At 35.9% G+C, this 24,313-nt stretch overlaps 1 protein-coding gene across 1 annotated transcript in view; it reads right to left on the bottom strand.

Moving 5' to 3' along the window:
• The window catches only part of ABCA12 (ATP binding cassette subfamily A member 12), a 151,143-nt gene that overhangs the window by 47,204 nt on the left and 79,626 nt on the right, over window positions 1–24,313 (bottom strand). The window contains exons 12-23 of the mRNA XM_036916360.2: window positions 19,547–19,803; window positions 19,339–19,451; window positions 17,808–17,932; window positions 16,044–16,217; window positions 12,894–13,058; window positions 12,361–12,571; window positions 11,116–11,255; window positions 10,748–10,867; window positions 9,036–9,126; window positions 6,594–6,773; window positions 5,702–6,017; window positions 2,856–2,970 (exon numbers count right to left, since the gene is read on the bottom strand). Of these exons, the coding sequence (XP_036772255.2) occupies window positions 2,856–2,970; window positions 5,702–6,017; window positions 6,594–6,773; window positions 9,036–9,126; window positions 10,748–10,867; window positions 11,116–11,255; window positions 12,361–12,571; window positions 12,894–13,058; window positions 16,044–16,217; window positions 17,808–17,932; window positions 19,339–19,451; window positions 19,547–19,803 (2,007 nt within the window). The remainder of the gene's footprint in view (window positions 1–2,855; window positions 2,971–5,701; window positions 6,018–6,593; window positions 6,774–9,035; window positions 9,127–10,747; window positions 10,868–11,115; window positions 11,256–12,360; window positions 12,572–12,893; window positions 13,059–16,043; window positions 16,218–17,807; window positions 17,933–19,338; window positions 19,452–19,546; window positions 19,804–24,313) is intronic.

The raw sequence follows: 24,313 nt of genomic DNA, 5'->3' as shown, positions 1-24,313 counted from the left end.
AAGAGAACAACTCTAAAATTTTGTCTCCAACTGAATACAAGCATTGAAATCCCCATTAATATCTTACATTAGATTAAATAGATGAAACTAACCCATAAACCAAGAAAATAACATGAAAAGTGTTCTTCTCTGCTATAAAGTCAGCTTTGTAAAGCTTTGATATTTTAATTTTTAAAAGCAGAGAATGCAGACCAAAATCCAATTGAGAGGCATTTCAAAATAGCATTTTCTTAAACTACAGGCTTAATTTCATCTATAAACTTATTGTGCATTATTTATCCTAATTTCTTTAAGAAGTTAAAGAAATTAATTGTAGTCATGCCATAATAAGGTCAAGGATTAATAGCTTAAATGAAACAGCAGCTAACTGGGTTTTCTTTTCCAGATTCAAGAACAATTACAGAAGAAAAAGGTGTTGTTTTTTTTTTTCAAACTTTTTTGATTTAACTGGAATGAGAAGGAAGCTGGGAGTGGGCAGTTTTAGACCTTAGTAAATATTAAAGAGATGGTGTTAAAAAGTGATTTTGAGTCTCTGGTAACCCCAAAGATTATCCATCATCTTCGAAAGTCCTTAAGAGTCTATGCAGCTAAAATAAGATTGTGAGAGGGAAGGTTATGATATGGAAAAGGACTGACTAGAAATCAAGACACTTGAATTCTAGACCCTGATCTGCCATTAACTAACTCCATAGTTTCCAGCAAGTTACCTGTTACTGTCTGAGCTCAGCTTTCTCGTCATTAAAAAGGAGGAAGTTAGTCTAAGACTGTAAGCAACAGAGGGAGGCCGAGCTGAGTAGGAGGGATTGGGAATATTCTACTCATTTCACACCTGCTTCCATTTCCATCAATATTCGTCTCATAAATGATGTTCATTTGAATTTAAGGACGCTGCTGATTTTAAGAGGTGCCAGTATATTACCTGCTACCAAGAAAGTAAAACCACTGCCAAACAAATTATGATGCCCTATTAAATGCATCCCTAGTTCAGAAACTTTCAAATGTGAAGAAAAAAAAGTTAGTCATCTTAGAATTGACAAAATATGGATAATTGAATGACTCCTCTGTTCTGGCAGAAAGAGCGCTACCCTCTGTAACAGTGCTAAATGATGTCTAGAGGGTAGCATTAGGTTTAGGGAACTGGGCCCAAGTGCATATGAACTGGAAAACTCAAAGCCTGATTCTCTGATTCCATGGTCAGTGATCATCCACTTGGACTTTGACCCCCAAGATCAGGTGGTTAAATTTCTTAAGTACATGCCTGAAAATTGAAGATACAAAGCTCCCCAACAGAAATGGGTTCACTGTTAAAAACAGGTCTTTCATGTCTTCAGCTGAGAAAGGACTCTTCATAGTGCTTTGATGTTTTTTGGTGATATCCATAGATGCATTCAGAGGCATCATCTTAAAGCACAAAACAATATAGCATGTGTGTATTTTATATACTTATATGCATATATTTGTATTATACACAAATAATATATATACATATGTATGGATCTATACACACACACACATCTACTTTTATTTACTGTGTGTTTCTACCACAAATTATATTTTTAAGGTAGATATTTATATTAAAGTAGAAAAGAACTCAGTTCTATCAGTTTACTAGGTCAAAGTTTTCCTTTACTCGGTGCAGTTTTACTTCTGAGTACCAGGCACCTGAATGAGAAATATAAGGTAGGAGCTTGCAATTACAATTATGGTCCAGGGCAGGGGTTCAAGTTTCTAAATTGGAATTAAGAAACCATTGCAACAGTCCTGAATACAACAGGGCTCAAACCAGTGGATGAGCGGTTTACCAAATTTTAACAAATATAAAAATGCAGCTGTGAGGATCAACCAGAATTCAAATAGAAAAGGTAAGAAGTATAAATTTAAACTCTAAGACCACCTTGGAAGCCTGATGCTGAGCTGACAAAAACATGAAGCAGTAATTTGTACCTTGTAAGAAGAAATAATCAATTGCCTGGGATATAAGTCTGAAAAGTACAAGTGGACCAACAGATTATCACAACCTCATTATTTCAGATTGTCAGCCGGGTCTTGCAATAATTATTGTGCCCCAGTTTTGAAATGTTTCTTTCTTTTTACTCCATGAATAAGTCGTAAGAATGGAATCACTACAGGATGATAAAAGAATATATCTATTCCAGTACAACCCCAAAATCCCACAATGCTTTTACATAAATTCTAAAAAGTAAGATATTTTGGATTTGGGGATAATGATGAAGAACATGTTCAAGAGGAGATCATGCTTTACCTCCCAGATCCTGTCTTCCATCGTTATATTACTAACTGAATCAACACATAATATGAAAGCCTTATTCTCTGTAAATCACAAGTCATGGTGGGAGATAGAGAAGAACTGAAGGAGAAAAGATGTACCAGCAAGAGTATTTGCCTCTGAAACAATCCGTATGTCTCTGTCTGTGTTTATCTCTGTGTCTATTTCTATCTCTCTTTCTTCATTTGGACTTATTTAGTTACCATTTAGGTCAACAATTTTCTTGCCTTACTATTTATTACTGTTATTATTTAAACTTCCCCTGCCAGATCTAAGCCCTATAGGTAACTTCTTGGGCAAAATTACTCTTAGGACCATAAATTGACTCAAATGCCATTTATAATTAATCCAATTTTATTTTTCAGAACCACTTATAAAATGACTTCTATGTAACTTTTTGAGAAAACAAAATATTGCTGTATCAGCTGCCTTTACAACGCATATTTTTCAATCTAATTCAAAAGGTATGGGTTAGGCTTTCTGAGTTTATATAGGCATGATGTAAATCACAGTAATTAATTTTGTTCAGATATGGCTTATTCATAAAAAGAAGAAATTCTCCACATACCTCATGAAGCCGGAGGTCTTTTTCATAAACAAGCTTTTTTACAAATGCAGCTATAAATACAACCCAAGCAACCATGAGTACAATTGGAAGAGAATAAGAGACACTGGTTAGGAAGCTGTAAAAAAAAAAAAGAAAACAAAAATCCAGTGACCAAAATGAATGTCACTGGATTTTACAACTTGCAGATTGTAATATTCAAAGAACACATTTCCTCTTTCAATGAAATTATACTTATTTTAAAATTGAAAATAATCATTAACATTACTCCATTTACTTATGAAGCTAACTTAAGAGTAGTCTGTGATTTTCTTTGCTGTTGTGCTGCAAGAGTAAAAAACAGCTCTGGATTATTAGATAAAATTGCCATATTGTTTACAGCGTGTTTGAGTAGGTTCCTGTCCAGGCAAATGATTATTATATGGATATAATTGCAAAGCTCAGAACCCTTCTGTCTAAACTAATTCTTATCTAAACGGTAGATTTAAAATTAGATGATTATTGGTTTATCTAGCTAAAATCTATGTTGTCCAAATTACTATATTTATCTGCTCTTTGGAAGCTCAAAGTTATTATTAAACTAAATTTTCTAAGAAAAAATAAAATAAAACTCAAAGCATTCAATTTAAAATGCAAACAAAGGACTTGGATTCCACAATGCTCCAGGAAGATGTTTCATAAACAGTACAGAAATGTCTTTTCTATTATCATACTGTGTCACTGGATGACCTCATCAGGCACCAAATATATTGCTGAGTGGCTTGCCCATGATGGACAGGAAAGTTCAAATTCAGTGTCTCTCAACGTTCGAACATGCATCTGAATTACCTGAAAGGCTTACTGAAGCATGTGTTTTTGAGCCCCACCTAAAGGTTTCTGACTTATTAGTTCTGGGTTGGGGTCCCAGGTGATGCTCATACTCCTGGTCCAGGGACCACACTTGCAGAACCATGGCTCTGACATTAGCCACCTTTCCATGGGTTAAAAGCAAATGAGTAATTTTCAGTAAGAGGAACTATAAATTGATCTGTTTTACATCTTAGGCTCCACTGAAGCTTTCGCTTGAGAAAGGTTCCAAGGCCATTTCCTTTTTCTTCTATAAGGTTTCAGAATTATCTTCAAGGTCCCCATGAAAAATACAAACATTAATGGAATATGACATCATCATCATTCATTATCACCTGAAGGGTATCACCACCAGAGATGGAAGGGGTGTTTTGGTGGGGGAGGACTTTGGTTTGAGGCCAAATCCAATTTTTTTCAATTCCTGGGAAACTGTCTGGCATGGGGTAGGCACTTAATGAATATTTGTTGAATTAGTTTTATTTTGATTTAGGTCCAGTCTTGATGCAGTTTCTGTCTCTAAAAACAGGCAAAGGCCCTCATCATTAAAAAAAAATCCCCTGTATGTTTCTTCCAAGTGATTGTGAATTTGTAAAGTATAAAGGAGAAAATGTTGGTCTCATAATCAAAGGACCAGTGAGCTACCAGCAGTACAACTGTGGACCAGTTAGATAACCTTTCTGGATGTCAGTTTTTCATCTGGAAAGTACGGTTGATAATACTTCCTCCCACTTACCTTATGAGGTTGTTGGTGGAAAAAAAATGAAGTAATATGTGATAGAACTTTGTATGCAACAAAGAATTTATAAGTATATGTAAGGCAATATGATCATACTTCCATAAAGAATGAAGAATACAGTTACTTTTATCTTAAAAGAAACATCTGGGTACCCACCATCCTAGGTACCAAATTTACAAGGGGAAAAAAGTGAGTAGGAAAATAGATAAGAATTTTCATTTAACTGAACCCACAGGTCTTTACTATTCATGCAAGCCACTGCAGGTCACACACACAGTTCAGGCTGCAAGTCCGAACTGGTCTCTATAATACACAGCTAACCTTGATAACCCACTGACAAAATCCTGGCCTATCTCCCAGTATCACTGCTGCACAAAGGGTTACATATCCTCATATTCCTTGTAGTTCTTAAAGAAGCCCAAGGAGACAGAAGCATAATTGAAAGAAAAAAAGAAAAAAAAATCCAGAACCATCTGAATTGTGTATAAGCTGCAATAATAGGGCTGAATAGCAAGTGCAATTTCTTCGGAGTCATATTCAGCCTCAAGCTTTTGTGTAGGAGGATGAACTTGAAAAAGTTCACCCTCCACACTTATTTTTTTTTTCCTCTGGTCAGAGTGGAGAAGCCATTCAGGGCTACCCGACTGGCAGATTTCTTGACCATTCAAATTCAATGGTCTGAAAGCATGATCTTTACATTTTTTTGGTCTCTTAGCAAGCCATTCTAAATAAAGATTCTTAGCAAGTGGACCAATGGTACACAAAATAGTTTCAGATAGCACAACATTTATCTTTGAGAATTGATCAATGATATGTTTGCTCAAAATATTTTTCCTTAAAACTGACCATGCCCTCACAGATTTTTAATTAAATCTGAGAGCTGGAAGAGCTTTTAAGATGGTCTTGTTTAATCCCCTCATTTGCCTAGAGTTGGTAAGACCAATAGAAAGGGCTTCACATCAAAATCATGCAGCAAAGCACTCAAGTTGTGAGTCCAACTTTCCTAATTCAGGGGCCAAAGTCCTCAGAAAGGTGAGGGTTACATGGAAAACGTGGATCATTGGCAAGAACATCATCATCATTTCAGCAGTAATGAACAGCTGCAGTGGAGCTGTGCCCAAGAGCATGGACCCTTTCCTGGAAACAAGCATTTGACAAAGGTTTGGTGAACATTATCCCTTCCACTTGACACATGTAAATAAATAAGTAGAAATGAATCCTCAAAAAAGGCTGACTATGAAAAAAGGCTGGACCAGCGCAGACTTACTTGTCTTTCATGTAGCAGGGGTAAGGAATTGCTTGGACCTGGACTGCTATTTCCTGGGAGTTTCTCCCAGTCTGCAGTTCAACAATCGCTCTTTCAATACTATCTTGTAAGTAAACAAAAGCTCTGCCATAGATCTGGTTGTGTGATGGAGAATTGTGAGGCCCTGGGGCCCAAATCTTCATTCTGATGTTTCTCGTGGTCTGGGAGGTCTTGAGATTCATGCGGATGGTATATTTTATGATGGGAGGAAGAGAGACATTTTCAGAGTCATAACCTCCATTCTGGCTTCCATTAGAAGGAACTTTAAAAATAACACCTAAAAATAAAATGGCAACAACAGTGGAAAGGTTATTTTATGGTTGACATTATTCATTGTTTGGAGGGTACACTTAGGGCAATTGAGTTAGTAATGTGACGGTCAGTTTAACTCCTAATTTACAGAAAAGATGGCTCATTGGAAGTGACCACCTCAGAGATTCAAAGAGTTTGAGAATATAATCACAGACTAAGAGGCCAGACTAAATATAACACTCTAAGCCTCTTACTGAAATTAAAAAAGACACACACACACACACACACACACACACACACACAAATGAATAACCTTGACTGATTATGAGCTTATACACAACTTCACTCTGTAACTATGTAACCCTTTTCAGGCTTGATTTTAACCATACCAACAAAACTACACATATCTTGAAGGTTCTTCAGACAATGTAGTTGATGGCCTACATGAAAGGTTTTCATTTCTAAGGACATCAGAGGGGATATTGACCCCCACTCCTTCAACCGAGACTACTTTTCTGGATTCTGGAGGAAAGAGGTGATGGAAGAATTTGGCCAATTTTAGTACAAAGAGAAGCTCAAAGTCTAGCAGAATGTCACTTACTTCCAAAGAGTTCGTTCCTTCTGTAGAGCCTTTTAGCCTCTCTTTCCATTTCATCTATGCTTTCTGCTGCCTTAATACGGTCATATAAGATACAGGAGGAAATATTTACTGTCAGGGAAGATAGTACATTAAGATGATCTATGAGGTCAATGCCGTTCTCTAATTTAAGCCTTAGAATATCTAAGGAAGAAAAGAGACAGACAAAAAGCATATTATAATGTTGTTTTTAGTAGTAATGAGACAAAATATTGATTTTTTTTGTAAATACTAAACATTAAACTACATGATAAATAATATGAAGTTATAGAATTTACTCTAAAAATAGCTAGTACCATACATCTAGGAAAATGTGTCCAGTTTTGTAAATATTCATTGAGAAGAAGGTTGAGCTAGTTAGATACAGTAAACCCAAGTTCAAAGAATGACATGAACTAATTTGAAAATATATTCTTGTTGGAAAATACAGCATAAGGAATATAGTCAATAATATTGTAATAACTCTGTATGGTGACAGCTGGTAACTATACTTAATCATGGTGAGCATTTCCTAATGTATGCAATTGCCTAATCATTATGTTGTACATCTGAACCTAAAATAAATCTGTTTGTCAATATACTATACATCAATTAAAGATGAAAATTAAGAAAATTTGCATTCAAAAACAGGCATATTCTGCAACAATTCAATTAACCAGTGACTAAAGGTGAATAATTTGTTTTAAAGTCTATCTACATGTAGTTAGGAGGAAAATTGTAAACTAGAGATGAAACTTTCAAAAAAGCACAAATGCTTACTTGGCTCAGAGAATGTGAATGTAAGGACTTAAAGGAAAGCCTATGTAGCGTTTGTGGAACAAATGAAGTATATCATTCAGTAAGTTGTGCTACAGAATCGTTTTTGAGAAGACTGTGAGAATCTATGCCACATAGTTACAACTTTCTAATATTGTTCAATTTTAAATCTTTTGTGAGTTATTTCTCTTAATATTTGTGTTAATCTAGAAAAATGACCAACATTATATTTCAGGCAATTACTCTGGAAGAAAGAGGATTTTATTGCTCTTCAATTTTATGATTCCTTTTAAGGAAATCAACTTCAACAAAGGGTAAATAGGAAATTGCAAATTAATAAATCACTTGGCCAATTAAATTTTCACTGATTTGATCATTATGAGTACCAAAAACACTGTACATAGCATAAATCTCTCCTCACAGACCCCAAACATGCCTCTTCCATAGTCCAATATAAGACTTAATTTCTCAAAGAGGGAAGTGCTTAAATGTATTTCTCATTAGAATTTAAAGTGAAATGATAGGCTTGATATAGATGTTAGTGGGGAGGGGTAAAACTGTGGTTGAACGGTGGCCTCCTGCAGGCACTGGAAATAACACAACCCCAAGGATTCTTCAGAAATGCTGGCAAACAGAATCAAAGAAGAGCTATGGAGGTCAGTGCCCCCCAGATTCAAAATATACAACCTCTTAGACACTAAGTTACCTATACAATGATATAAACATCATCTCACTGCTATAAAATTCGTTTTAGTCTTATTCTAAATTCTAAAACTCACTTGCTATATTTAAAGTTAGGAATGATAAAATTTATATAAGAACTTTATAGTATATTCCTGATATTTTGATCAAATGGTTACTCAATTATACTTAGAGATTTTAGAAATAAATCCATTAATGCCATTCCTAAACTTAGTCCACTATCATAAAGTGCATACAATCACACACAATACAAATGTAGGCAGAATTTCTCCCCGCTGGGTTAACAGCCTCAGTCATTTGTGTCCCAGCAGCCTCAGGGAGGAGGAGGGGCATTTGCTCCACTGCTGCCAAATTCTGACGCTCTCAATCCTTTCCTCATGCCCAGGGTTGCATAGCAACAGTGAATCACACAGACTGAATTAGAGGTCTTGCATCCCTTAGGTTGAAGGTGGGTTTGTGGCAGAGGGAATACATCAGTTCAGACAGCTTCCTTTGATCCTCTTTGGCCTGTTCCTTTTAAATGACCATGAGAGGAGGATCCAACCTTGAATACTGATTTAGGTTTGTTTTCTTCTGAGTCACTGCATTGCCTTTGTTTTGTTTTTGCTAACTCTGTGCCTCTTCCAGGTCTGGGTTAGTCAAAGTGATATTGAGGCCAGTGGAGATAAAATGTTAAATGTAGCCAGAAATAAACCATTTCGCTCCCTTTGTCCCAAGGACTTGGTTTTTCATCAAGTTACCAAAAAAACAAAGGTCTCCTTTTCTTCTAGCAACCTACCAACCTACCTATGATTGTAGAAAGCTGCAAATATCCAGGATTTTACTTTTCTTAGAATAACAAGATAGAAGCCAAATATAGAAGAATAGTAATGAAGTTCTCATATGGGGCAATGTTTTTTACATCGCCAACATGACTAGTGAATGGAAGTTTTGTGAATGTGGACTCACCAAGTTCATCCATCTGTTTCAATAGTTCAACAGCATCAAGCCCCACGGAGAATTTTATAAAAACTTGCACAAAAGGGTTCCTCAGAGTATTCTAACAAAGAACAGTAGGGAATCAGTTTCAATACAAGAAGAAAACATGTTTAATCACTGTCTCTCTAATAACACCTGCAGTGAAATGAAGTAACCACCACTGGGCATTACCAATGCCCCATCCTACAAAGGCTCACTTACAAATCCTTGAGAAGGAAAGAGAAGGTATGTGACTGGGGATGACTTGAAAGTCTAGGCTTCTACTTGTCTGCAGAGAAATTGGTTGGCATGCTGAAGTGGCCAGATGCTACCGTAATTATCAACATTAGGGAATTATACTCAGTTCAACAGTCCTTTTTTTCAAATTGCATCATTTGTTTTTAACATACACTATACACAATTTTGGTGGTTCACAGGCAAATTCTGTTCAGCTTAAACAACCAAAAACAACTTTTGAAATCTGTGGTGTCTTCATGGAATCTGACATCACAACTGATTTGCTTCCTAGCTCTATTCCTTCCTAGCTGTGAAGCTTTCTGCATGCACTCAGCCTTCCCAGCTTCAAGTTACTTTTCTGTAAAGCAGGGATGAGTGACTAACCAGAACAGTGGGATATAGATTATTATTATATTATTTGCTATTGAAATAAATGAAAGATATGTAAACATGGAAAAATAAACAGGATAAAACTTTAAATTACTCTATATCCACGGAAAGGTTAAGAAGAATAAAAAGAATGAAGATTAAAAAAATATATAAAATAGAAAGGCTTTTATAGCTGTCTGTTAAATTGGGAGACATAACTTCTACCACTGTAGAAATACTACTAGGTAATACTCACTGAGATCTCAGTATGTACCAGGCACTGTCTAACAGAGTTTACCTTGATTTTCTCACTTAGTTTTCAAAACACAGCAAGGTGAGTATTATTATTATCCCCAGTTAATAGATAATAACACTAGGGCTAAATTCCCTTAAAAACAATTAATTAATAGGGGTGAAGGGGAAAGCTGAAGGGAGAGAATTCAAATTGATTAGAGAATTGTTTACCTATGTGTAAATTCATGGCCTAGTTTTTTATGTGATCAGGCTTAAGTTGGTTGTCCATTTAGAGGACAATCAGTACCACTTGCTGTTTGGTCCTTACCAGTATCATCAGTTTGGTTATCATGGAGAGAAATGATTAAGAATAATATGTATTAATAGAGCACATATATATTAGAATTAATTCACTAAATCCATAGCTGCTGAGGGGTCTAAGAGTAGCTGGCAGCATTGGGGACTGACAGCTAACACACAGCTATACACCATGATAACACAAGCCTTTTAAATCTAACTATCTACTAGGAATTAACTTGTGTATCATGGGAAATCAGAATCAGAGCATCACTAAAAAGCAAAGCAAATTGTAAAACAATTTATATCACTAGCCGTGTCTTAAGATCGACTTGTAAGATGGCTTATCTCTGTATTACAGGCAGAGAAGCCACACTACAAGAGGTAAGGATGATTATGATTGTGAGTCACATTTGTTACCCTGTCTCAGACCTGCTCTCTGGAGGAGAGGCAATTTAAGTCTGTTGAATACGGATTATAAGTTACATCTGCCCATCCCCATAATGAGTTTAAATCTTGAAGAATTATTAATTCCTCAAAAGGGGAATGACAGAACTTTCTCTTACCTGGAGCATTGGAATTGTTTGTTTTAGCAGGTGGAAGGAATTCATGAAAAGTGGTGACTTATCCATCCACTCTTGACATTTTTCTCTTAATTCTGCCAACTGCCTTAGAGTTACATTAGACTGAAAGACAAAAAAACAAAAACAGATGTGGCCCATGAGTGTTTTTCCTATAGTTCAAAAAGGTCTCTTAAGGGCTACCACCCGATCAACACTGTTTACACATATATAGGGCAGAAGTTGAGAATTATTAAGAGTTTCAGAAAGTCAAGGTAATAGTAGGTAAGATAAAAGAAATCTGAATCAGCAAGAGGAAATTGGAAATTCATCTCCATACTTAAGATAGAAACTCAGAATTATAATGATCAAACCTTTTCCATTATTGCCTTTGTGACAGGGGTGTATGGTGTGTACAAAATCCTTCCCAACAACATAGGTTTCAAGAAAGCCCAAATAATAGGCCCAGCAGGCATGTTGACGATGTCTTTATAAAGGGAGAAGCAAAATGGTGCTGGAAGGAAAAAGTGTAATAAAACCATTTAGTATATGTATTTAAAATCTACTTCCTCATGGTAAATTGACACAGATTATATAGACAAAAATACATGCCTTATACTTCCTTTTATTATTAACATATGGGCAGTATCTGGTATCAAAGTAAGAAAGCATAGTCACAAATCATTTTTAGAGGTGAAAGTTTAACCCAATAAGCAAACCCACAATAAGTGATGGAATTTTGCCAGAGGAGTTAGAAAGATTGAAAACTACATTTCAAAATTTCTTCCACCAGCTCCACCACACCAGTACTTAATTTTAAAAAATATACACAACTCTGCTATGAGGATAGTACCAGATACATACTATCTGTTCAATAAATGTTTGTTGAATGAATAAATAGATGAATAAATGATTCAGTCCAATTGCTCTACTAAACATCCATGTATTATTTGGAAGAGCTCAGCTGATGGTATTTTGCATCTCAAATTTTATAGGTCAAGTAAATGGCTTTGATGTGTCACTAACCATATTTTTTGGGGGGGGACGATTCAAACTACTTGGCTGTCACATAGGTTGGGACAATAGTGTAGACGTTCTCTGGAACCTCTTTAGCTTAAATAATGTGCCACTAAATATTTACAGTTCTGTTATATTCACAGAACTCTTCTATATGTGATAAAGATTTCTAATTCTAGAAAGTTAAGAAAAAGTACTGACCTGAGATTTGAGGCAAGTTTTTGTATTATTCACCAGCAAGGCAGGTGTAGCTGTGACTGACAGATTCTTAAGTGTCATGGTTAAGGGGCTAGGCTTTGAGGCAGACTACCTGGATTCAGCTCCCAGTTCTGGTCCTTCCTGTTGGATGACCATGGCCAGGTTCCTTAGTCTCTTTGTGCCTCATTTCCTCTTACTAAAATGGAGATATAGTAGTGCCCACCTCAGAGGGTCGTTGTGGAGAGTGAATGGATTGATATACATAACGTGCTTGATGTGTGGGAAGTGCTGTACAACTGTTTTCTATTTTTATTATCGGAGAAAATTAGTAGTTCATTTACTATAAAAGGCCAAGATCTAGTAGACAATGTTGTTTTTGGCTATGCTGATTTTGAAGTACTCACTGGTATGTATGGGAATTCCGTATTTTGAAGCAATTTGCTCTTTACTCAATTTGGAAGTCAAAAAATCCTTGGTGGTGTTGCCTCTTTGCTTCTGAGAAGAGGGCAACAAAGCAGTTAGATACTCAGTGGTGATTCCTTGGGAACACAACGCCTGAGAGATGGTACTAAATGATCCTTGGGGTGTGTTCATCCGGTTGTTTCTGTATATTGCCTATGAGATAAAAATTCATGATTTATTAACATTTTATGAGCTATAAATGTGACTAAAAAATAATATAGAAGAAAATCTGACAATGCTTAGAGTATCCTTATATTTACCATAATATCTTCACAATATGTATCCCAAATAGAAATGCAGATGCTAAAACTTCAATTTAAGTGGCAAAAACTTTTGCCAGAGTAGAAGTTTCCCTATAGGCGATTTTTTCCCATGTACTGTATTTGTAGTTGAATGTATTATAACTGATGCCAAATACAAGTTAACATAACGAAAGGAATTTTCCAACAAGAACATTACTGGGTGATTTTTCTACCTGTGTAAATGGAACACCTTTGGGCAGATGCATTTGTTTCAAGGACCTCATTTTGTCTAGCAGCGGATGTGTGCTGGAAGCCATCTGATTGAGAATCTCTTTTAGCCTTATGAAGACTTCTATCATCTTTTCTACTGGCTTTTGATCTTTCCTAGGGAAAAAGACCTAAAGGGAACAGAATAAAAATAAATGAATCATGTGGAGAAGCCAGAGCCCTCCCACATGTTGATGAGAATCTTAAAAGGTGCAGCCACTTTGGAATACATTTTGGAAGTTTATTAAACCATTAAACATCAATTTACCATATAACCCAGCAATTCCATTCCTAGGTATTTACCCAAGAGAAATGAAAATATATGTCCACCCAAAGATTACATATGAATGTTCATGGCAGCATTTCTCATAAGGACTAAAAAAGTGGAACAATCCAAATGAATGGATAAATAAAATGTATATCCTTAAACTGGAGTATAAAATAAATTAAATACAGACACATGTTATAACATGTAAGAAACTCAAAAATATTACACTAAATGAAAAAGCTGATACTAAGACTACATACTGTATGATTAATTTACATAAAATATCTAAAAAATGCAAATCTATAGAGACAGAAAATAGATGAGAGGCTTCCTGGGTGACAGGTCAGAATGAGAAGTGATTGCATATGGACATGGAGTTTCTTTTGGGGTAGGCAGAAATGTTACAAAATTAGACTGTGGTAATAGTTGCACAATTCTATATAGTTACTAAAATTCACTGAATGGAGCAATTAAAATGAGTGCATTCTACAGTATATAAATCATATCTCAATAAAGTTGTCAAAAATAAATGATTTTAAAGTTCAGAGAGGCAAATGTCAATTACATAATTCTTCATGCATACTATTGCTCAAAATTCATAGAATGTGCTCCTCGAAATCAGAAAAGCTCGGTCAGATGGCTCATGTGATTTATCAGCCTTAATCATAATGTACAATGCATTTTTGCTGCAAGAAGGAACTGAAACTACTTAAAAATTTTCAAGTATTTTCATTTATTCACCAAACATTATTCACCAAACATTGAGTGTCTGCTATGTTCCCAGCGCTAGATGAGGTGATGGGCATAGAGCGGTGCACAAATTGGCACCACCCCTCTACTCAGAGAGCCTTGGTTTATTAAGAGGGACAGATACCAAACTGGTCATTAACAAAAGGCTGGAGAACATGAGGAGGCAGGGAGAGTTTGGCTAAGAAATCAAAGGAAGTCTTTCTAAGGCGGCACTAAACCTTAAGAGGAGAAAAGAGGAGAAGGTCAGAGGTAGAAAGTGGAGGGTGTGTGAGCTCTACGAGGAGGGAGGGCTCTTAGCGTGTCCAGTGAAATCAAAGACCATCATTATGAACACGAGTTTCAGTTGGAGGGACATCATGAAGACAGCTTCCTCACTAGCACAGCTACTAACTGTACTCAGATTTTTCTAAAGCAGAACCAAAATCTTTCTTCCAGTTCTGCCAAAATTCTAGGTATTCCTACATTGATGTGAAATAAATTGACAAATGATGAGAAAAATTTCACTATTTTTGCTTGAAATGACTAAAAGAATTAGGAATGATCTGCTTGTCAGACAATGCACATATTTAATTACTGGACTCAACAAGAAATACTGGGCTTGATATCTCTTCTGCAGAGGCATTATAAAATAAGGATTAAAATTTTGTGTGAGCAAAATTAATAATTTTACTTCATATGCATTTCAGTTACAGTTTATGTAAACTAACTATTCAACTACTTAAAGGGTATTTGCTGAGTTTTTTTATGGGCCAGGCACTGTTCTTGGCATTTGAAATGTTTCAGTGAACAGAGAGGCCCTTTACGGAGCTTATATCCTAATGAGATAGATAGAAAATAAACAACAAAAATGAATATTAAATAAAATATATAGTATTCTGAAAGTGCAATAGTAAACAAATAGATCAAGTAAAAGAGGTTTGCAAGTGCTGTAGAAAAGGTAGGCTGCATTTTAAATAGGGTGCTCAGGGTAGGCTTTACTGAGGTCAAAGTTAGGAAAAGGCAAATTGCCCTCCAGATCACATCAAGGGTGCCTCCTGGAGCAGTGCCATGCAGCAGCTATGGGCCCAAGGAGTAACCAAACAGGAAATGGGATTTTAGAGATGGGAGGGTTGTGCATGTTATGGAGCCCCTATAGGACTTGGGGGTTTATTTGAATAAAATGAGGAGCCACTGGATGTTGTTAAGCAGAGGAGTCATATAAGTGACTTAAGTTGTAAATTGGAGGAAGAAAATCACTCTTGCTGCTTAAAGATGATGGTGCAAGTTGGCAGGGGTCCAAGTGTGGAGGCAGGAAGGCCAGTTAAGAGGCCATAGCAGAAACATAGGTGTGGGAAAGTGATAACCCAGAACAGGATCACTTATAACGAGTCCTAAAACATCTCATCCCCTCTGCTATAATGTCTCAACAGCAAAAGTCAGCCATGTTGCTACTGGTTTTTCTTACTTTTAAGAGAAAAACATTTTTTTTCAGTGTTTTGCATAATGTAAACATTTTTGGGCTTAGTATATATTTGCACAAACATGGGTGTTTAATTTTCCTATGCTTACTTTTTTCTTCAGTTTTTTTATTAAACAAGTACTTATAAAGCATGTACTTATAATAAGATGGAATCGGCACTAACTTTTCTGGCCCCTGACAATGACCATTGGTTTTGCAAAAGTAATGGCATCCTTTTTCTAAATTGATAAAGAAACACACACAAACATTTGTAAACACCAATAAAAACATTTTTATTTTACTTAAAAAAAAACCTTTATTCTAATCTTTTTTATCCTACCATATTAATGCTCATTCAGTGTAAAAAATTGTAACATTTGTATTTCATACTTTATTATAGTATATATTAAATTTAATACCTGGTCTTGGATACACAAACTGAGAGTTAATAAGGCAATAATATTAATTTCCTCACCTATAAAATGTGCAAATTTGCAATATATGATCTCTAAGGTCTCATTTAGCTCTAAAATAAAGCTGTAATTCCAAGAGCTGTATATATGGTTCTCATTCCTTATAGTATCAGAGGGCATACATGTGTAATCAAACATTTTTATACTAAACTATTAATATAAAAATACTTCATCAACAGCAACTTGCCTTGTATGTGAAGTTGTAAACATCTAAGTAGTGCAGAAGGGTGAGTCCCATGAGGTAAGACTGACGGGATCTTTCTGGAAGAGGCAGGCTGCAGAATTCCTTCAGAGCATCTTCCATTTGGGGATAGGTCATATTAGCATCACAAGAATGCAACCAGAACACATGAGAAATAATCTGTAAATTGGAGGAAGAAAAATACTTTAGCTGTGAATCCTTTGAGAGCCATCTGTCCATTTTGAGAGGTTTTTCTTATACCATTAGACTGTATTTAAATTAACAAATTATCCTCAAAATCAAGTAATTTTTTATTTAAAGTACCAATTATTATCATTAAAACTATAGTCCATAGTTTACTGGAAAGCTTAAGAAATAAGATGGGCAGAAGAGACGAAAGAGGAGACTCTGATTTCTTGCTTGAACAACTGGGTGATGATGGTACCAAGAAAGAAAATTGATTTGGAGTAAGTCTGGGAAAAATACTGGTTTAAGACTCCTGTTTCCTTTAAAATGGTCCTTAGTTTATTCAAATTGCATTTCATTTTTATAATCATTCAAAGTTAAAATCTTGTACAATAACCTCTGTGATCCAGAGATGAAAGGCAAAGAAAAAATCACACAATAGTGTGAATCAACCATCCTGGCCGGTAATGCTGTGTGAAAAGTGAGGTGTGAATATGAGAAGTGAGATAGCATCTCTATTGCCATTGAGTTGAAATAAAGAAAAAAGTTTGTGAAATCCTAGCTTTCTGAAACTTTTCTCTGTCCTTTTGAAAGTAATAAGAAAGCATGCTCTCCATTAATATGTTTTTATTTCCTACAATTAACCTGTTCTTCAGAAGCCAAACATATGATTGCTGAAATTAGATCTTAGGATCAAATGAGCAAAAGGTGAGATCAAAGGGAAAAGGTGAATGAATATTATTTGCTAAAATAAGAGGAAAAAAAAGTGAAGACAAAGCAGTTTAAATTTTTGTATGGGGCAACCAATTAACATGGCACAAGTGAACATAAATATTTTCCAAAGGCAGCCTTAAAGGCTTTTTAAAAACTTAATCCAACATTGAAGCCTATCTGGGGTGTACTTTGAAATGACACACTCTATCACACATAAATTTTGAATGGATGAGGCTTAAGCTCTGCAGCTCTTTTAGAAAATTTCTATGACACTTCCAGACAATGAACTTGGAAAAGGGATAAAAAAAATAAGACATTTCAAGTGGAAAACCCTATTATCAGACTATGAGGAAATGACATTCATTTTCACATCAAAAAATGTTTACTGTCCCACAAACATACCCAGAGTTCCTTGCTCTTATTTATTTAATACACTGTGTCTTTTCTTGGGACTTTTAAAAAAGTAAAAATGCATATTCATTTTTATTTTAACTTCAACAAATTGTAAATGGTCTCTCTGTTTTTTTCCCTTAATATGACTTTTATATCATCATAACAATGTGATAATGTGATTGTGATCATGAATATGGAGGACTGTTGATGGCACCACCTATTTAAGAAAACCATCCAGGGGTTAAGGAAAAGGAGAGGATGAGGGAAACAAGAGGAAGGAGAAGGGAAACTGGAGAGAAAGGAACAAGCAGTGATAATATTCTTGCTTCAGGATTTTTCTTCTCTCTTCACTAAGAAATAAGCCTCATTTTATCATTTGCATGAACTCCTCAGTGTCTTCTTTAGGTTCTTAAGAAATGCTAAATGCTGTTGAAACTTTGAAAACCTGGATGGAAGGACAGATACATTACACCTCACCTCAGCCCTGTTATCAGGGATAGGAATGGCCAGCAACTTGTCAATACTCCTATTGGACATTCCTGCTGTTCTCCTCAGTTCCTCTTTCAGCTCTTCAACATTTTTAAACATTTCTATTAACTGACCTTCAAGAAAAAAGAAAAAAAAAAGCCCTTGTTGGTTGCAATGTAATTCTTTTTAGTTGTACTAACATAGAGAAACCTTCTAGATGGAAACATATATTCAACATGTATGCCTTGTGTCAGGAGCAGATGTCTCTCTGTTTTGCCAAACTTTGCATCTTCAGGATCTATTTCTATCTGATTTCGACTTGCTCCTATTATGATATCATTAACCCAAGGTAACAGATTGCTCTGGGTTATAAATTTTCCTTCGATGTCTACAATGCAAAGAAAATATGGTTTCCTCACAGACTTTGATCACGTAATGCACTAAATATATATCTTCCCATTTTATTTAAAATATCACACAAATTCAAAATGCTTTTTAACCTTGGATCATATACTATTGTTAAGTTAGGACAAGGTTTGCTTAATCCATAACATAATGCTATGGCACATTTTTCCTTAACTTCACCTAGCACACTAGTTTATTTATTTATTTACTTACTTATTTTATTAAGTTATCGTTGATATACACTCTTACGAAGGTTTCATAAGAAAAACAATGTGGTTACTACATTCACCCTTATTTATTGAGTCCCACCCGTACCCCATTGCAGTCACTGTCCATCAGTGTAGTAAGATGCCACAGAGCCCATATTTGTCTTCCCCGTGACCCCACACACACCATGTACACACTAGTTTATAAAGGGTTTTCACAATCACTACCTCACTTTTAAATAGGATGTGTTTAACTTCAAACTCTGAGGACAGTGATTATAATTATTTCACATCTGGGTCATTTAATGCACAGCAAATGATATTTTGACTCTCTTTTGCAGATTGTGATCTCCATTTTGCAAGTGCCTTTTGATTTCTTTATGAAGTATCCCTAACGCAAATATACCTTCTATACTTTTGGACTTACAGCCCTTCCAATTTTATGGCTGCCTACTGTCCAAAATTCTGAATGCCTCTCTTTTCCAGATCGAGGTATTATGCAAAGAAGAAACATATTGCAGGATGCATCATGCTCAGAATACTAAGAGGAGGTTCTGAACTGAGATTTCCGTAGACAGCAGAGCATCTTTTTTATTTATTAAATCAGATTATTCAAATGGAACTAAATAAATTTCATCCTACCTCTTGCAACTATCTAAGGCACTTTAATATATCAGAGAAATAAAAGGTCTAACTAGTTAAGTTTTTGAAGATCTTTCTGCTGTGAAATCAATTCCCTATTTCATTCTCTGCTGGCTTTCTGTGTGTTTATTTTAGACAAGTATATTTGAAAGGTTCAGATTTCTCTATATAAGGGCAGATACAAAGTAAGTATGATTGGGAACTTCAAAAGAAACTTTCTTAAACTGCAGCATGACAATGATGTGCATTCTAGTAAGGCAGCATTTAAAATATGGATGGAGAAACACCTGGTTTTTCAGAAGTGTCTTCACTGTTATTGACATGCAGCACAGCTTCTATGATTGGCATTAACCGTGTGATATTTTCCATGTAATTCATTTGCAACGCCTTTTCAAGAAACCTGGAACAAAACAGATGGGAAGACATTGAAAGAGGCATATCAATGATCATTTCAGAAGGGATTTCACCAAGGAGGAAGACAATGCAAAAACTTACCGATCCATATTTAAATTAATTCTGCTTGGATCTCCAGTCAGCAAATCCCTCAGTTTTTTAGATATGATGTTGTCACTATACAGCAAGGTGGTTGCTATTTCAGTGCCGAGCTCGGCTGCCTCAAGGAGTTGCACATGAAACGCACTCTCTTCACACAGGTTCTCAAAGTTCATGTTAGAGAGCTGGCACATTTTCTCTATTGAATTGAAAGTTTCAGATTCACAAAGAAGTTTGGTCAGGTTTCGAAGTTGAGATAGCTTTTCGGAAAGGAGAAAGAGTGGAAAATAGGTAAGTACATTATCCTAAATATTCAGTAATTGATAGTAAGCAACCAAAATTGATTTACTTCAAAAAAACATTTTGCATGTGTTTAGTTAGTTGGCATTTGATGACAGTTTCACCGCAAAGCACTATTTCCTGTCATTTGAGTTTATTGTTCCTTTAAGGATATTATAAAACATGTACTATATAGACCTGTATTTCCCAGCTGTACTCATATCTTATAGATTCACAAGTTAAAAAGATAAAGTTCATACTGTTTAAACAACAAATACTTAATTTTATATTTTAGTTCATATTATAAATCATATGTCAGAGCAGAGGACAAAGCAGGTTTGGTTTGGAACTTCAAAAAGCGCTTTCTTCCATTAGGATGGCTATTGTGAAAAAAAAAAACAAAACAGAAGATAATAAGTACTGGGAAAATATAGAGAAGTTAGAACACTTGTGCACTGCTGGTGGGAATGTAAACTGATGCTGGTGGGAGTGTAAAATGTCACTATGGAAAACAGTATGGTAGTTTCTCAAAAAATTAAAAATAGATTATGCTCCAGCAATTCCACTTCTGTATGTATATCCAGAAGTATTGAAAGCTGGGTTTCAAACACATATTTGTGCAGCTCTATTCACAATAATCAAGAGGTGGAAGCAACCCAAGTGTCCATTGATAGGTGAATGGAGAAAGACAATATGTTACATACATGCAATGGAATATTATTCAGCCTTAAAAAGGAAATAAATTCTGACACACACTACAATACAGATGAACTGTGAGGATGCTGTGCTAAGTGAAATAAACCAGTCAGAAGAAGGCAAATACTGGATGATTATACTTGTAGGTATAATACAGGTAACTAGAATAGTCAAATTTCTAGTAAGAGGGTTTCAGTTTTGCAAGACTGAAAGAATTGGGAGACTAGTCGCACGACATTGTGGATGCATTTAATGCAACTGAACTGTACAGTAAAAAATGGTTAAGGTAGCAAATTTCATGTTATATGTACTTTACCAAAACTTGAAAAAATTAATTGACAAGAATTAAAGCTTTTTTTAAGCTGCAGGATGAAAGTCATATGCATTTTAATAAGGCTGCATTTAAAATATGGATGGGAAATCAGCTGGTGTTTCAGAAATATCTGATCTGCACTGTTAGTGACCTTATCTTTCATCCTCTTTCTTATTGAAGGAAACTCGGTGCTTTCATTCTGTGTAAGTGCTTAAAAGTTCTGTGTCAATAATAATTTTAAGAAAAATAAATAACTTGGAGTAACATTTAAAGAAGCAAATACATGTGTCATTCACTGCAGTGCAGTTTCCAATCAGAGTTGCAGTTTGACAGAAATGAGGTATTTTATGATATAGGCAAATGTTTAGGAATATTTCTATCCATATGTCAAGGGGAAAAGGTACAATGTGTCTCTGATGAGAAGTGTATAGTAACTGCATTCAGGCAGTAGATATTAAACTCTGATCATCTTAGATAGTAAATATCATTGGTCTATTTTCCACTGCATTTGATATTCTAATTGACTTCTGGCTTTGAACTATCTAAAATGGTCTCATATCAAAATTCTGCTTACTAATCTTGTTGCAATGAGAAATTTTCCATTATGTAAAGATTCAGTTGTTAAATCAGCAGTAACTAACCACTCTATTTTTTCCTTTGATTTTTTCAAATACTAGGTATTATTAAGCTTCTAATGAATGGAGCCAAGCTTTCCTGCCACAAAATAAAAGTGACTTTTATTTTGGTGACTTCTTAAATAAAAGGATAAATACTGGTAGCCCAGTATATTTGCTTTAATTGAGCTTTTGAGGGTGCAGTAAAGTTGAATAGTTTTTACTCAGTAGACACTGGGCATACATGTATGAGAAACCAATATAAGTCCATATAGTGCAATATTCGATTGATAAAAGTCACAGAAAGAGAAATTGGAAACCTAGCCATGCTACGTCAGTAGAATTGTTTCTCTGAAATAAGAATTCAAATGAGGGTCAGTAATGTAGAATGCTCTGTGGGGCACATTCACCAAGGAACAACATGATGGTCACTAATATTTGTCATTATTTACTATTTTTTCTAGAAGCAATACATACATTTAACCTTCAGAAGCTTCACTGATTATTAGAAATCAACATAAATTCAGGGAGTTACAATTCTCTCTTCAAAGGTATATGCTGAGTCTAGATTGCAGGCTTGTCAGAGCCTCGTGTAGGGCCATCTCTCTTCTCGACCCTGGTCTGCAGAGTGAGTAAGGGCTCAGGTCTGAATGAGAACGAGGACCCGCAACTAACTTCATGTCCAGCTGTGACTGAATTCCCTAGCAGCTGTGGTGCCCAAATGCATTTGAATCAGAATTGTAAGTGATAGGATGGTATAGATCTCAAAATACCATAGGCATAAAAACAGTAAAACAGCAATGCTTCCTGGCTGTTAAATGCAGGGGAAGGGGGACTGCTTAAACATTTAAAAGTGTTACAATAAAAATACTGTGCATATCATATTTTTACCTAATATGGGGAATATCCACTTTATGGGTAGTTCCCCAGTCAGGAAGTTATCCTCCCCCCCAGAGAGACTGGAAAGAATAAGGGAGAAAATAGACAATGAAGGAAGACAACACAAAAGCTCAAGAAGAAAGGATGTTAGTGCCAAAAGGGGTGGGAACAGAGGGAAAAGTCACCCATGAATGACAGACTTTCGGCAGTTGGAGGGTCTAAACCTTCTTAGAAATATATGAATTAAGTTTTGGAGTGGGTGGTCCTGACTGACTGTCACATTCAAAATACCCATTGCCAGACAGGGCAACACAGGGAAGTAAAAGCGTCTCTTGTAAAATTCTAGGAGTTTGTCTTCATTCTTTCCATGATATGTTCTGAATAGTTCCCAAGTGTCAGACTCTATGCCAGGTGCTGAGGATAGAACAGTACAGGGGCAGACAGCGATGATTCTCATGGAGCTCACTGTAGTCTTGGGAGGACTGGATTCTGTCAGTTGCAAATGGCAGCCATGCCTGCTATAAATGACAATAGATTTTCTACTCAAGGGACAGGATTATGATTTATTTCCACTTCTGTGGTTTCCAGAACTTCTTTCATAATGTAACCCTCAAGGAGAGCAGTATATTCACAATGTGGATGCTGTTTTAAACTATTCTTAGCCCTATCTCCACTCCACTGGTGGAAATGACTGAGAATGTATTGTATGCTGCCGGGTTACTTTGCAAGTTGAGAACTACAGTAATTGCCAGGAACGCAGTTACATCGCCAGGACTCTACCACCCTCTTTGTTCACACATTCATGAGTCAAGTCTTAAGCTCCTACTATATGCTGCATGTGAGACTTTAGACATGCAGAAGGCATAATTTCACCAGAGTTTATGTTCTAATGAGGGAAACATTATACATACATACCAAACAATAATGCTAAGTATTAAGCTCCAAAAGCCAGAAATCTCAGTCTAATTAGAGACTCCTCTGCCTTATGCCTCACACCTCACTGGCTGCTATGCTGCATCAACGCAAACTCCTACAACCTCTTGGACTGCCCCTTCCCCCTATTCTCTGCCGCTGACAGTTCAGAACCACACATTTTTCTTAGGTTACTGCAAAAATCACCTACTTGGCTTTCTTCCAATATATTCTATGTTAATTCTCCCACAGAGCTCTTTGTGAAATGCAAATTCCACGTTCTTCAAATTCACAACTTTTGATCAGATTCAAAGTCCTTGACTAAGCACAAAAAGCCCTTCGGGATGTGGGTCCCCATCCTTCTGCAGCCCCTCTCCTGCCGTTCTCATGGGCACCATCTGCTCTAGTTGGACACATGACTCCAGGTAACCCAAATCTGTCGGTTCAGCTTCACACCTCCGTCGTCTTACATATGCAGGTGTCTATGTCTGGAATGTAGGTCTGCAACCTAATCCCTACGCAGCCTGCAAGACTCAGAGTAAATATTATCTCCCCCACTAAATTTCTTCTCTCCACCTCCAGTCCCTGCAATCTGGGACGTCCCTTCTCCATACACAGAATCCTGTCTATCCACATGCCACAACACTTATCTCACTGTGTTATAATTATTGGTCTGCTTTTCCTCTCCTCCATTGGATTGATATAATGACTCTGGGATTAGAGACTATGTCTTGTAAACAGAGATTAGTGTTTGGGAGCAGAGATGATGGATAGAATGAATGAGTGGATAAATAAACGTGCACAAAGTCATTATTCCTGCTGGGAAACAGGTAGAAGGGAGACACTCAAATATTTTAGAAGTGACATTTAAATTTGTTCTCGAAAAATAAGTAGAAATTTTTTAATGAATGCATAAATTCCTTCTCATTTGCACAAATAGGTTAAGACAGTGTTAAATTAAGTACATTAGAAACTGATTAGTGTAGAAGACGAGGACTAAAATGCAGGTAATCTAACTACCATATTTGTAATATACATGGACATATGTTTTGGCTGTCTGCTTAATTAGACCATGCT

Source organism: Manis pentadactyla, chromosome 6, assembly GCF_030020395.1.
Source record: "Manis pentadactyla isolate mManPen7 chromosome 6, mManPen7.hap1, whole genome shotgun sequence".
In the NCBI taxonomy this organism is placed as follows: Eukaryota; Metazoa; Chordata; class Mammalia; order Pholidota; family Manidae; genus Manis; species Manis pentadactyla.
This window is presented reverse-complemented; position numbering and strand designations above follow the sequence as displayed.